A 13,652-nucleotide genomic window follows, 5' to 3' on the forward strand; every position below is an offset into this window, starting at 1 on the left:
TAGGTTGGCCATAACTTTTCTTCCCAGGAGCAACCTTTAATTTCATGGCTGTGGTCACCATCTGCAGTGAGCCCCCCCAAATAAAGTCTGTCACTGTTTCCATTGTTTTCCCATCTATTTGCCATGAAGTGATGGGACTGGATGCCATGATCTTAGTTTTCTGAATGTTGAGCTTTAAGCCAAGCTTTTCACTCTTTCACTTTCATCAAGAGGCTTTTTCGCTCTTCTTCGCTTTCTGCCTGCCATAAGGGTCATCTGCCTATCTGAGGTTATTGATCTTTCTCCCAGCAATCTTGATTCCAGCTTGTGGTTCATCCAGCCCAACATTTCTCATGATGTACTCTGCATATAAGTTAAATAAACAGGGTGACAATGATCCTTGTCATACTCCTTTCCCGATTTGGAGCCAGCCTGTTGTTCCATGTCCAGAGTTGGGTCAAACAAGGGCTTCCCCAGCCACTTGGCAACTCTGTGATCTTGGGCAAGTCACTGAACCTCTCTCAGGCTGTCCCTCATCTATAAGTGAGGCTCATAATTGTAGGATTATGATGTGAATTATGTAAGAATGTACATAGAGCCTTAGCAGAGATGGCACACAGCAAGCACTCAATACATGTTAGCTATTATTATCCAAGGCTCCAGAACCTGCCCTCCTCTATCCTAGCAGACACCAAGTCTGCATTACTTGTTTAGCACTTGTGTCACAGAACTGCAGTTTTAACCCCTTTCCTGTCATCCCTCAATTTTCCACATGGTCTTACACACAGGTGTTTATTGACTGGAAATGCACTTTCTGCAGAGTACACCCTAGCTGAACTTTGTTGCAAAGACTGAGAGAAACCCTAAATTCCTTGGTAAGAAAAATAAGTGACTGTGGTCCAGATTCTGAGAAAGTGGAGATCGAGCTCCTTCCAGCATGCTTCTGCAGCTAGGAAGTCTAGAGGGGTAAGCAGATTTTGAGTGAAAATACTTTCCTACAAAGTTCCAACAGTCTGAAGTTAAACTTGATTCCACAGAGTAAGCAAGCTCTTGCTTCAGAATCCATCAGGTTGCACATTCCTTTTTTTTTTTTTTTTTTCATATTTGGCCTCAAACAGCTCTGGCAATCGTGTCCTTACTGAATTCCCGTATCACAAGGGGAGTGCGACCCAGTGAACAAGGATGCAGGTGGATGAGGTTGAATCTCTCTTACCTCTCAAGTTCTCTAGTTATTTCCTAGTCTAATTCCTGTGTCAGAGTTACTTAATATTTGGCTGTTCTAATTATTATAAAGCCAACCAGGGGCTGGAAGGGAAAAGAACTGGCAGGCTTGGATAGGGAGCCAAGGACTAGATTCAAGGTCCACTTCTGCCATTTATTTATTATGTGATCTTGGGAAGTTACTTTCTTCCCACTTTCCCATTTGTTTCTCTGTCTATAAAACAAAGGAGCTAGATATGATGACCACTTTTGTTTCTACCTCTGAAATCCTATTTATTCTACCATTTAACCAGAAATTTCAGCATACTGTGGGAAACTGGCCCATATTCTGAAGCTCTAAGGCCTGTGATTTCTACAACAGAAATGTTCTTACATACTGGTTATTTGTTATTTGATGTAAGTGGGGTAGATAGCCCTACAGATTTACATTAACAACTGTCTGAGTATTTCTTTGTTCCCTTACAAGGAAAAAATTATTAATGAGCTCCATAATTTATCCAAGATATTTGGATTTGAATAATACACTGAAGTACCTAAAACACAATCATTCCCCAGAGTAATGTTATATATAAGGTAATGGTTGAGAAAAAAAAAAAGCAGGAAATACAAAATGTTTGTTACTGCAAGCAATTTTAATACAAAAGTGTGTCTTGTTTTTAAACAGTTCATTGGTAGAGCTTCAGTTTCTGCCTCAATTAAAACCAATTGAGATAATCACACAGCAACATGGTCGGAGCTGAAAAGGAACAGCAGCTAAAAATCAGGAGCCCCAGACAGCCCCTCTTCATGGTCACTTGGTCAGCTGACTTTATTATGCACAAAAAAAGACGGAAGCAAACGGGACTTGTTAACAAGGGTGCTGGTGAACTCCTTTAAAGGACGAGTGAGTGTTTGTTTTATGTCCACATTTTCAGAATAGGCTCGTGGAATTCATTCCTCAGTTTGTGGGAAGTTGATCGACCATTTTAAATAAATAGCAGATAAACAAACTGTAATTCATGATGCCACCAGGGAGTGTCCCTTTGCTGATGGCCTGGGTCCCAGTGAGCACAGGAGTTATTATCGGCCAGGTCGGATAGGAAGTTATGAACCAGGATTCTTAAAAAACCCCAATGTTCTGACGTTTTCTGAACAGTTACGTTTACCCCTGAATTCTAGCAGCTATTTGTCCTTTAAACACTCAGTACTGAAACAGTATTCAAAGACAGTATTGCAATGAACTCCTTTTGCTGTATCATGTGCAAACATTACCTAGTTGAGGTTCCCTCTCTTCAGCTAAAATCACACAACATTAAAAACAATGGAAAAAGCAATCAGAAGTGCCCTCCCCTCGGTTCTCACTAATTGAGGTGTCTGTGATTTACAAAAAAAGAGTTCCTAAACACTGCAGGATTCTTATTTTTTTTTAATATAATTTATCTTGCTGAGATAGCAAGTCAAGTTTATAAAGAAGATGCATTTAGGAATAATCCTAAAAGATAAAGCAGGTTTACAACCCTGCACCGCGCAGAAACCCTATTTAGAGGCTTTTTTTTTTTAATACACATTTGCATCTTGACCTTTTTGCTTGTTCTCAAATATTTCATTTCTGGGCCCCATCCAGTACAGGGTTACCAGGAGGCAAATTTTATCTACATAAATATTCACATGAAAATAGTAACTTACAAAAAGAAAAAAAAATAAGGCAGCTTCATAACACAATTATTCTTTTACACTTTTAACAATATAACTTCTCCCATTCAGAATAAATATACACCCAATGCATGGAGCAGGATTCAAAGTGGAGAGAGGCTTGGGGGTGCTTGTACAGTGTTATCGCTTGGGGCCCGGAGTCCTGGGGGAGGCAGTGGTGGTCTTCTTGGACATGGTGGGGATTTTGGAAGGCTTGTTGAGCCCCCTCCTGGAGCTGCCCTGGCCCCCTGCAGCACTGCTCTCTGAAGTGTCTGAACACGCAGACTGTGTCTCTAAAAGGTCAAAGTCAGAGGCATCGCTTCCTCGACGGCTGCTGGCTCGACTCCCGGCCCGACTCCCAGCTCGACTCCCAGGGCGACTGGCTGACTTTTTAGGGTCTGGAATTTAAGAATAAAGTGGCAGACTTAGTAGAGACCGCACTGGTGGGTGGGTGCAGAACAAAAGAACCAGAGGCCAGGGTTCTGATCCTAATACCACCTGACGTGCTGAGTGACCGTGGGCAAACCAGAGTCTTTCTGAATCTCGGTTCTCTCACCTACACAGAAGTTGCAGAAGCCTTATCTGACTTTGGGCTTCTACCTGAGAAGCGTCCTGAGGAGCAGAAAGCAGCTTCTGTCACCAGCACTGTCACCTCACTCGCCCCCTGGCGGAGTGGAGCGGGGCTGCCCTGGGCCTCGGCTCGGAGGAGAGAGCCGCATGGGCGGACTAAGGATGGGGGCGAGGAGGGCTGGCAAACAGCAGCAAGTGGAAGCCAAAGCCCTAGGTTCCCGAGAGGAATGTCCAGAGGCGAGCAGACACGATCCTCCCCTGACTCTCGGCTCCGAGCCGACATAAATACGGAGCGTCAGGAAGGCCCAGCTCCAGGAGGCCCTTTCCCCCTCTTACATTCTCCCCTGTACAATGGTTTCTGATGACGAACGGGTGCTGTGGCTTTGGCTGTGGGGGCGCCTGCTCTCAGGAGGCACGGTTTGAGCCAGCTGTCCTCTGGGCACCGCACCTGTGTTTCTGTCCTTCTCTGCTCCTCAGATTCCTGGCCCGGCCACGCCCCTCACCCTTATCCCCAGTGGAGAAGTGCTGCGGCAGGTCCTTACCTGCCCGATTAGTTTTGGCACCCGTGGGTGCTGGGGAAGAACTGTTGCTAGTATCGCCAGCAAGCGATGTTCGACTTGAATGAAAGGCGGGTGCAGGTCGTTTCAACTTGCTGCCTGTTGATGGAATAACCTTAAAAAAATAAAAAGGTCATATTTACTTGGTGAAATCGTTGACAGAAATTCCACTTTACAAGGTTTACTTAAGCCCTCCTCATTTTATAAAAAACTGAAAAGCTAGTTAAAAGTCCAGGAAAACAATGATTTATTTTGAAAGTATGCTAGGTCATGAATTTTGAGCATTTCCAAAATAAAGCCTTCATGTGCCAATTAAAGGTTTTAAAATGTCTTCCAATGCCTTTTATCTTACAAATTTCTACTAGAAAAAAAAAAATCTTCAAATGCTAAGATTACAATAGTCATAACAAACAGAAATATGATAAGTGAGTAAAGGTAAGAAATCCAAATACTCCAAAGTATCAAAGTTTTGGGGTTAGATATGTGACATATGAGTTATAATCCCAAAATGTTAACATGGAGATCCAAATATTACTCCAGTCCCTATTACAGAGATGCAGTAAATTCAGTGAAGTAGATCTATTTCTTCACTGGTAGAATGAAGATTAAATTACTTGACCTGATAAAATAAACGATTAGGAGAAGCACATGAGAGTGGGGCTGTGGTATGAGGAACAAGGCTCTGAATGGCCTGGGACCAGAGGGCCTGGGTCTGGACTTAACATACACTGGCACGCGTGCCTCCACTTCTCGCCCTGGAAACCGGGCAAGGAGCCTGCCTCTCCGAACCCCACTGCCACACATTCCCTTTTGTTCAGTCCACTGCAGCCACTGGCCTGCTGCTGTCCCTTCAACAGCCCGGGAAGGCTCCCTGTTTGCTGCCTGAAATCTCCCAGGTTAAAGCAGAAACTGCAGAAAAGCAGGGACTTTGTTTGCTCCCTGTCACACCCTAGGCACCTAATACTACATCCGGCACAGAGGAGGGGCTCAATATAAACTTGTTGAGTGAATAAGTCACATGAAGAAGCACTTCCCCAACTGGCAAAGAGCTGGCTAGATGTATGCTATCATTACTGATGCTGGTAGTAGCTCCTTTTACCATCTGAGTGTATATATTTTTTAAAAAAAAGAATTTGGAGAGAAAATATTTTAAATCTATTCTGAGTGTCACTCATGCCACAGCATGCTCTTCTAATTTATCTTTGAAATCGATCATGTAAATTGTTTTCCAGGACTTTTAAGATGTTTATACAAAGAAAAGAGTGAAGCAACCCATTTTGTTGTGTTTCTTTTTTCTTTATAAAGAAAGAGCAAAAGCGACAGAGGGATTCACATTCCAGCACAAACCCTCCTGGCCCACACAGGAGGAAGAGCACCAGTTTCAGAAGGTACTGCTGCTGGGCAGACGTGGCCCCAGAGATGTCGGGCTGGGAGTCTGCGCCAGGACAGTGTGCAGAATATCAGTAATTAAGAGAAGATGAATCCTTGAAATGAAATGAAACCAAAGGCAAAACCTTAAGACAGAAAAGCTGATCTATTAGAATCCTATGAGAATTGGCACTTCATAATTAAAACATTAAAAATTCTAGAACTTTTGAGACTTTCATGAAACTGGAGCCACTAAAGAAAGAGCAGGATAGACAGGTTGAATCATGGGGTTTCAGTGTCAGTGGGTCCCCAGATCATGTTCTAAGCCAGATGTATTTCTGAACTGAAGTGGGATGAAACCCAGAGAAGCGAGTCCATTGTGGACACTGGCTTCTTGTACCTCCTGTTTACACTGGTTGAAGCTTTACACGACTAAACGCAGTGTCATGTTTTGAGGCACAAGAACCCAGTGTTTCCCGGCAGGAGCCAAAGTGCCAGCTGTACCACTATCAGACAAGCTGCTAGTCCACATGTTATTTCTGAAACACTGCTCTTCCAAAAGCACTTGGGCATTTTAACGACTGCACTTGAACATGCTGAACCGCTGGCATGTGCATTCAAATCAAGGCTATAGAAACCCAAGTGCCTGGGCCAAGGAATTCAGAAACTAAAACCTGAGCCTCAGAGCAGTGTTCACAAGTGCTGTGCTTGGCTGAAGGGGGCAGCACCCAAGCCTCGGAGCAACGTGGCAATACCAACCACCCCTGCAATGTGACTCCGGGTGGGAGGGTGCCAGCCACTCTTCTGTCCTAAGCAAGGGTAGAACACTGTTGAACATGCACCATCGTTGAATTTCAAGTGTTCATAACTCGTTTGTGTCAGATATGACGTCTGGAGACTCCAAGAGGCCTGATTATAAACAATATTGATAAATCACCACGAATGACCACTGTTTACCACCCTGAACAAATATCATTCTAAGGACTGTTGGGAAGTTGTTACACAATCCAGTCTCAGGCATCTCTTATTTATCTCCAATTTTGGTGAATCCGAGTTAGAAACCCCTGAAAGACAATGGACGGGATGAATCAGCCGTGAAAGCAAACACCACAAAGATGGAAAAGAGCACGGACTCGTGTCAGGAGGGAGAGCCGGTCAGGTTCTCGGCATGAGCGAGGGCCTGGTCTTCCCTGTGTCCTTAATCAGCAAAGCCATACTCTACCTCGGGGCTGGGCAGCTGGAGGTCAGGATAGTGGCTGTCCCTGACAGGGGTGCCAGCTCTACTGTTTACCAACCAGGGTTTGTCATAACAGCGAGAGAACTGAAGCGGAGTCTGTGAAACGGAAATCCAAAGGGAAGGACGGGAACAATTGAAAGTGGAACACAAAAGGAGCAAATTGGGAACATAAAATAAATGATAAATAAATAAATAATAAATAGAAGACACTAAATTTTAAAGAAACGGAAAACGAAGTAAAATGCGCATCAGTCCAACGGGATGAAAGGGGCCAAGGCAGAAAGGCAGGAGCGTTCTTCAGCTACAACCCATCGTCACAGCAAACTTCCCTCTTACTTAGCTCCAGCTGCAGAGGCAGTGCCTGAATTTTCAAGATCAGTAACTCTGGATGGGTTCAAACTCAAAATGGGAATATGTGGAAAGAAGCGCTTTGGACCTCACGACTTAATTCCTATTTAAATGTCCTTTGTGGCCATGTTAAAGGCCCAGATCTGTGTACCACCAGGGCCTGGCCAGCCTGGTCTCTATGTCTTCAAGTGCCTCTCCTCACTGGAGTCTTTCAGGGGCTACACTGAACAGTGGCCACGTGCAGAGCTGGGAGCGGGGCAGGAGGTCACACCCGAGGCTGTACGTACCTTGGTGCCACTGGCTGGGGTGGCTGGAGAAGACGGCATGGACGTACAGCTGTGGTTACTCTGACTAGCACTTGAGCTGGAGCGAGTAGGGGAGGCTGCACGGGAAGATGGTTTGGACCTTCGACCCCGGGACCGGAAAGGGGTCATGCCCTGGGATGCCCCCTCAGGGAGGATGAATTTCTCTCTGAGTTCGATGTTAGTTCTACCTCGTGCTAGAAAAGGAAATAAACACACACACATACAGTGACAGTTAACCTTGAAAAAATATATCTTTGATGGTCACACAGCTGCTTGACCCCATGAAAACAGTTATATAATTTATAGGTTTAGTACCATCTGTGGCTTCTTTTAAAATAAGAGATAAATTCCTGATTTATCAGCCTTGTCATGATTCTCACCCACAGCAGACACATTAACGAAGAACCCCTTGGTTTGCTGTAATAAAGAACTCTTTGTGTACCAAGCACCGTCCCATGCTGCGGTCACGATCTGCCTTGCCACTGTCCCCTGGGGTCAAGAGAAAGCAGAGGCAGCAGTCCACAAACCTCCGAGGTTAAATCAAAACCCCTCTTTTCTCTCTCACAGGACATGTGTACTTTTTGCTCAACTCTTGCAGGACACGCGGTAATGAAACAGTATAGAAAAACAGATCACTGAAATTGACGTCATCTAGACAAGGGTCCCCAACCTCTGGGCTGCAGACCGGTACCTCCTATCAGACCAGGAGTGGCATTCGATTAGAAACAAAGGGCACAGTGAATGTCATGTACTTGAATCATCCAGAACCTACCCCCTCCCCTGGTTCCGTGGAAAAACTGTCTTCCACGAAATTGGTCTCTGGTGCCAAAAAGGTTGGGGACCACTGATCTAGACTCTTCTACTTGAATCCAGTTGATAATAATCCTAAGAAAGGGGTCCAGGAACTCAGGACAGTAAAAAGATCTGGGCTGAACTGTTAAGAAGTAAACATGTGGGAGGAGAGAGAGAGAGAGATTAAGACCATCCATGCACAAAACTTGCCACTGAGAAACCGTTAGGTCAAAAGCTGAAAGCCACGAGAAGCTGAGGGCAGACCTGCAGTGGGAGAGGGACGCCAGCTGGAGAGTCTGGGAACACAGTAGTGCTTCCCGGGGCTTCCTGGAGCCACCAGACCAGAACCCCATGCTTGGATTCGCTCAGAAGATAACCACACACGTTAACTGTGAAAGACGTTATGAATTTAAAAGAAACAATTCCTCTGCAGTGTGTTCTTAGGTCACTCCTCACTGAAAGGTGTTAATTCTGTGACCACCTTCTGTCTCCTTATTCACCCCCAAGCTGCTCCCTGTTTAGGACAGGTCTAAACAAACTGGACTCTTAGTAAAGCCTGGGAAAAGGGAACCATCGTAAACAAACTATCTGCCATTCTTCCCTATATTAGAGGTTTTACTTTGGCCAGAAATTGCAAGTTTAGAAGATTTCAGGTAATGGTACACATTCCTCTTTCTTGCCCAGTCCCACAAGTCCCCAAGAAATTTGAGGAATCTTGGTAGAATCAGACTTTAAATCAGGTTGCACAAGGCTTCATAAGCAGAGTGGTTTAAATTCCTAAGTCAAATCCAAATTCTTTTCAATATGTGAAGTTGACATAACATATCAGAGTATCAGCTTAAAAGGGCTAACCTGGATATCAAAACCTCTGAGTTACAGTCCAGGCTCTTCCCAGCTGTGATTCCCTCCTGCCTGGGGCTCTGTTTCCTCAGCCTCCCTACAGGTGATCAGTCAGGTTGACTGATGTCTAAGGGTCCTTCTTGTCTGATGGTGTAGCATTCCTGGAATGCTAACCTGTTTCCTTCCTTCTCAGGCCCCAAGAGAACATGCCCTTCAAGGTTCATTCCTGGGCCCTCTGGTTCCCTACTCATCCTTTTTCCAAACTCCAGCACTTCCCTCAGTGTCTAAACTCATGATTCTTAAAGAGAATTTCCTTCAGCACTAACCTGGGTACTTAATAACATTCTGTATTACTGAACACTTATTTTATCTTATATTTGCTAACGTGCCCAGCACAACGCTGGACGCACAGCAAGTGCTGAAGTAACACTGACAAACGGAAATCATTACTCAACTGAGGACCACGACGCCTCAGAGGAGTTGTTTATGACCCTAGGCCAGACAGAACTTGAGACGTGTGGTTTAAACCTACGAGACTTAACAGTTCACTGAGCTCACTCTCCGGAAAACACCACAGTGACACGAGTAGAAGACTCTGAAATGGCATCACTGATGAGGGCAATTACATGTTAAATGCAATAATATAATGATAACATGTTCCCCATGCACTCTGCAACTTACAGTGCGTGATCATGTGTAAATACTACACTTGACTGTTCTCGGTAGCCAGTCAGCATCCCCATGTCATGGAAAACTGCAACGCTCAGAGGCTGAGGGCAGGGAAAACTATGCAAGAACTGGAACCAGAATCCTCATCTTCCACCCGAGCTGCCCTCTGCCCACCCCCAGCTCTCTGCATCATCAGCTACCCGAGCTCATCCAACTCTGGGGTCCAAGCCCCTCTAACACCCCCCCTCCCCAGGGTAATCGCTGGCAAGGGTCACAGACCACTTCTGCCTTAGGGGATGCTTTTAAATTGTAGAAAGGTTGAAATCTACAGAAAATTTCAAAGAATTAAAACTGCTTAACCTTAGGGGACAATACTATTAAACTGTTAGTATCTTTATTTCTCTGCACAACTTGGTGTATATGTATGTAAATATATGAAAAATGCAAAAACATCAGAAACATTCCTCCGTGCTTGATGTATCGGACATAACTTCAGCTAGCTGCAAAGTATTATTTCATCATATTGAAATGAGTTTATTTCACCAACCCTGTGTTGTATTTGTTCACAATTTTTAACATACTGTATACAATGCTGTGACAGACTACTTGAGAAAAGTGTTTGTGCCCATCCATGATGACTTCCTTAAGGCAAGTCTTTACAAGTGGATTTGCTGGGGGAAAAGGATGCACACTCAAGGTTTTTGGTACTTGTCAGCCGATCTACAGCTTCCCTGGTGGCCCAGTGGTAAAGAATCTGCCTGCCAAGCAGGAAATGTGGGTTTGATCCCTGGATTGGGAAGATTCCCTGGAGAAGGAAATGGCAACCCACTCCAGCATTCTTGCCTGGGAAATTCTATGGACAGTGGAGCCTGGTGGGCTATATATATAGTCCACGGAGTCACAAAGAATCAGACATAACTTAGCAACTAAATAGCAACTGCTCTACAAAATTTTACACCCATGTACACTCTCAAAAATAATGTTATGAATATATTCTGTTTACTTCACTCTGGCCAGTGCTCCCTGTATTGAGACAGTATGTGTGTACTCATGTGTACCACCTGAACACAGGTAAAAACCAGATAAATCTGACAGGTAGAAACTCTTCTCTGCTGTTGTCATTTGCAAGTGGGGGCGTTACTATTTTCCTCTTGAAACATTCTCCCTTGGCTTCTAAGACCCCTGCTTGTCGCCTCCTGCAGACTACCCTGTCCCACTTACTTCTTCAATGCTGATGTCCCCCGGTTCTGTCCGCAGTCCTGTTCTCCCTCTTAGACTTTCAATCTGGTGATGAGCTCATCCACCTTAGCACCATCTTCAGACCCTGCCTGCCTCTCCGTTACACTCCCAGTGCAGACCTTCTCCTGGATGCCAGAACCTTACATCCAACACTGATTAGACATGACTGAAGCAGAAACCTGGATGTTGACATAGGCCCCTCCCTCATGATGGCAGTTGAGTCTACTGTTGACTCCACCTTCTAATACTTCTTGAATCCCATCAGACTTACCTCAAACTTATGTGGTTCATCTCCCTAACCCTGGACCACTGTAACAGGCTTCCAAATGTTCTCTGTGTTTCTCATCTCAATCCCATCCCTCCCTCACTCCTCATGCCCCAGACTGAATTTCTAAATAGAAATCTGATCTCTCTAAACAGTGTAAAACCTTTCCATGGTCTTTCATTGCTTACAGCAGAATTTCCAAAACTGAGGCTTCTGACGGGTTTCCTATGAAGAGAAGTTTAGTAGGCACTGGATTCTACATCCCCTACCCCCGCTGCTGCTGCGTCGCATCAGTCATGGTCGACTCTGTGTGACCCCATAGACGGCAGCCCACCAGGCTCCTCTGTCCCTGGGATTCTCCAGGCAAGAACACTGGAATGGGTTGCCATTTCCTTCTCCAATGATTGAAAGTGAAGTCCATGGACTGCAGCCTACCAGGCTCTTCTGTCCATGTCCATGGGATTTTCCAGGCAAGAGCACTGGAGTGGAGTGCCATTGCCTTCTCCACCCTCTCTCTCTCAGAGAGCCCTAATGCAAACAGCATTTTATAAACTCTGAAAAGTCCTGCAGTAAAGAAACCTGCTTACTTACAAATGCATCTCATTTGACCATGACTTTTTTGGTTTTTTTTAAAAGATCATATCTTAGAGCCCAGACCCCAAAGGCAGTCATTTCAAGTTCAGTTTTTCAACCACCAGAGAGATCATCATTTTCCCAAGAGACTACTGCTAGCCACTGATTTTGGCTGCAACATGCCTGTTAGTTAAAATTCACTTCCACTGTTTAATGGGTGGAGTTTTGGTATACCAAGATGAAGAGTTCTGTGGATGGGAGATTGTGATGGTAGCTCAACAGCATGAATGTGCTACTGACCTGTACACCTAAAAATGGTCAGGATGGTAAGTTACATGTATTTTACCATATAATAAAAAAATCAGTTCTAAGCCAAACTGTGTCTTTTAAATCTTCACAATAAAGTTTTTCTAGGTAGTAAAATTTCAGGGAACTAATTTGTCTAATGCTCAGAAACATTCATGGACCCCTAGGGTAAATGTGCATGGATTCATTATCTCCATCCAAACATGATTTCCTTTGCCACAGATCAATTCAGAAAATCAAATCTCCAATTCTGGCAGTACCAGGTACCTAGTGAATTGACTACTTTAACCTTTACATTTGGCTAAAGAAATGTGCAGGCTGAGATAGCTTTCATCATCTTAAACAGCTGTGTAAAGGCAGATAACACGATTACGCAACATCAGTATTATATCATAAATTTTGTACTGTCCACAGAATAACATTCTCTGTGGTGCAGCCAAGTAAATGCAACCCAAATGAATAAAAAGTCCACCGAAGTGGAGCTTCAAGAAGCCATAGTAATCCCCACAGAATCCTAGGCAGCTTCTCATTGTGACGTTCATGCCCTTCCAAGTCACTTATTACATCTGCCTGGGCCCTTAAGTGTTCCTTTATTAGCACAACTTTTATTTGCTGAGATGTAGCTCATCCTGTCCATCATGGCAGAGTTATGATATCTAAGCCTAATAGGAGTTCTGGACTCTATAGCCAATGGAATCAGGATGAGGGCACACTTGGGAGGGCATAGGGGTGAGCCTTACCTTGTCTGCTCCAAGAGATGCTGAAAAAGGCTACTATGTTCCATAGAAAATAGCTCCTAGATGGCCCTCCCATATATCCTTGGGGGGGTTCCAATTTCTAGCTAACAAGATAAGGAAAAGCAAGCAGTGTTCTCCTTGGCCAGCAGCACAATGTTATCGTAAATAGAGCAAGTAGAGCAGGCAGCAAACAGGCAAAGATTCCAAAATGTCACATGCAGTATCTCTCTTTTGTTTATTTAGTTCAATCACACATGACATGAAAAATAAAACTTTATTAATAGATTTGGAAACGAATAATCTTATTTTACTGACTTAAGGTTAAAAAGAAATATATATTGCTTCTAATTGGAAATAATCAAAGGGGTTTTTATAGCAAAGAAATTGGTTCGTGATATAATTAAATTCTAAAATAGATTTAAGCCTGCTCTAGTTTTTACCAGAATAGGTGTTTTTAAAACTAACTACTTTATGAAAAGAAATTCCTAATGAAGATTATTGCCCTATTATTACTCTGGGTTTACGGGAGTATATGCAGAACGAGTTAAAAGGAAATTTATGAGCATATCTGAATTCATGTGAGAACCTTTATTTTTTATTTATTTTTAAAGATTGTCTTGACGTGGACCAGTTTTAGTCTTTACTGAATCTGTTACAATATTGCTTCTGTTTTATGTTTTGGATTTTGGGCCAGGAAGCACATGGGATGTTAGCTCCCCGACCAGGGACCGAACCTGGACTGCCAGGGAAGTCCCAGAAACCTTTAGCTTTAAATGCTTCAGATTCTGACAATCAGTCACATCCAAAGAAGCGATGTAACAGTACTGTAAACATTTCTGTTAGGTCTATAAAGTAAGCCTCATGAATTTACGCAGTAAAACACATATAAGAAGGGATGGTGGTGGGTATGTTAGCCCACGAAACACACAGAATGTAGGTCAGGAGCCAGACTGTGGGATCTGAACCCTGTCTCTG

The 13,652-nt window shown here is 43.9% G+C and overlaps 1 protein-coding gene across 3 annotated transcripts in view; it reads right to left on the minus strand.

Annotated features, from left to right (window-relative positions):
* Nucleotides 1–1,834: 1,834 nt before the first annotated feature.
* The window catches only part of MACF1 (microtubule actin crosslinking factor 1), a 340,095-nt gene continuing 328,277 nt past the window's right edge, over nt 1,835–13,652 (minus strand). For 2 of the 3 annotated variants that reach the window (XM_068966665.1, XM_068966666.1), the window contains 3 exons: nt 7,239–7,450; nt 3,984–4,113; nt 1,835–3,269 (listed from right to left, as the gene is read on the minus strand). In XM_068966665.1, the coding sequence (XP_068822766.1) occupies nt 3,013–3,269; nt 3,984–4,113; nt 7,239–7,450 (599 nt within the window). In that variant the 3' untranslated portion in view covers nt 1,835–3,012. Of the gene's footprint in view, nt 3,270–3,983; nt 4,114–6,588; nt 6,700–7,238; nt 7,451–13,652 lie in introns of all 3 variants that reach the window. The other variant, XM_068966664.1, reaches the window with a different exon arrangement.

This window comes from Capricornis sumatraensis, chromosome 2 (assembly GCF_032405125.1).
Source record: "Capricornis sumatraensis isolate serow.1 chromosome 2, serow.2, whole genome shotgun sequence".
Taxonomy (NCBI): Eukaryota; Metazoa; Chordata; class Mammalia; order Artiodactyla; family Bovidae; genus Capricornis; species Capricornis sumatraensis.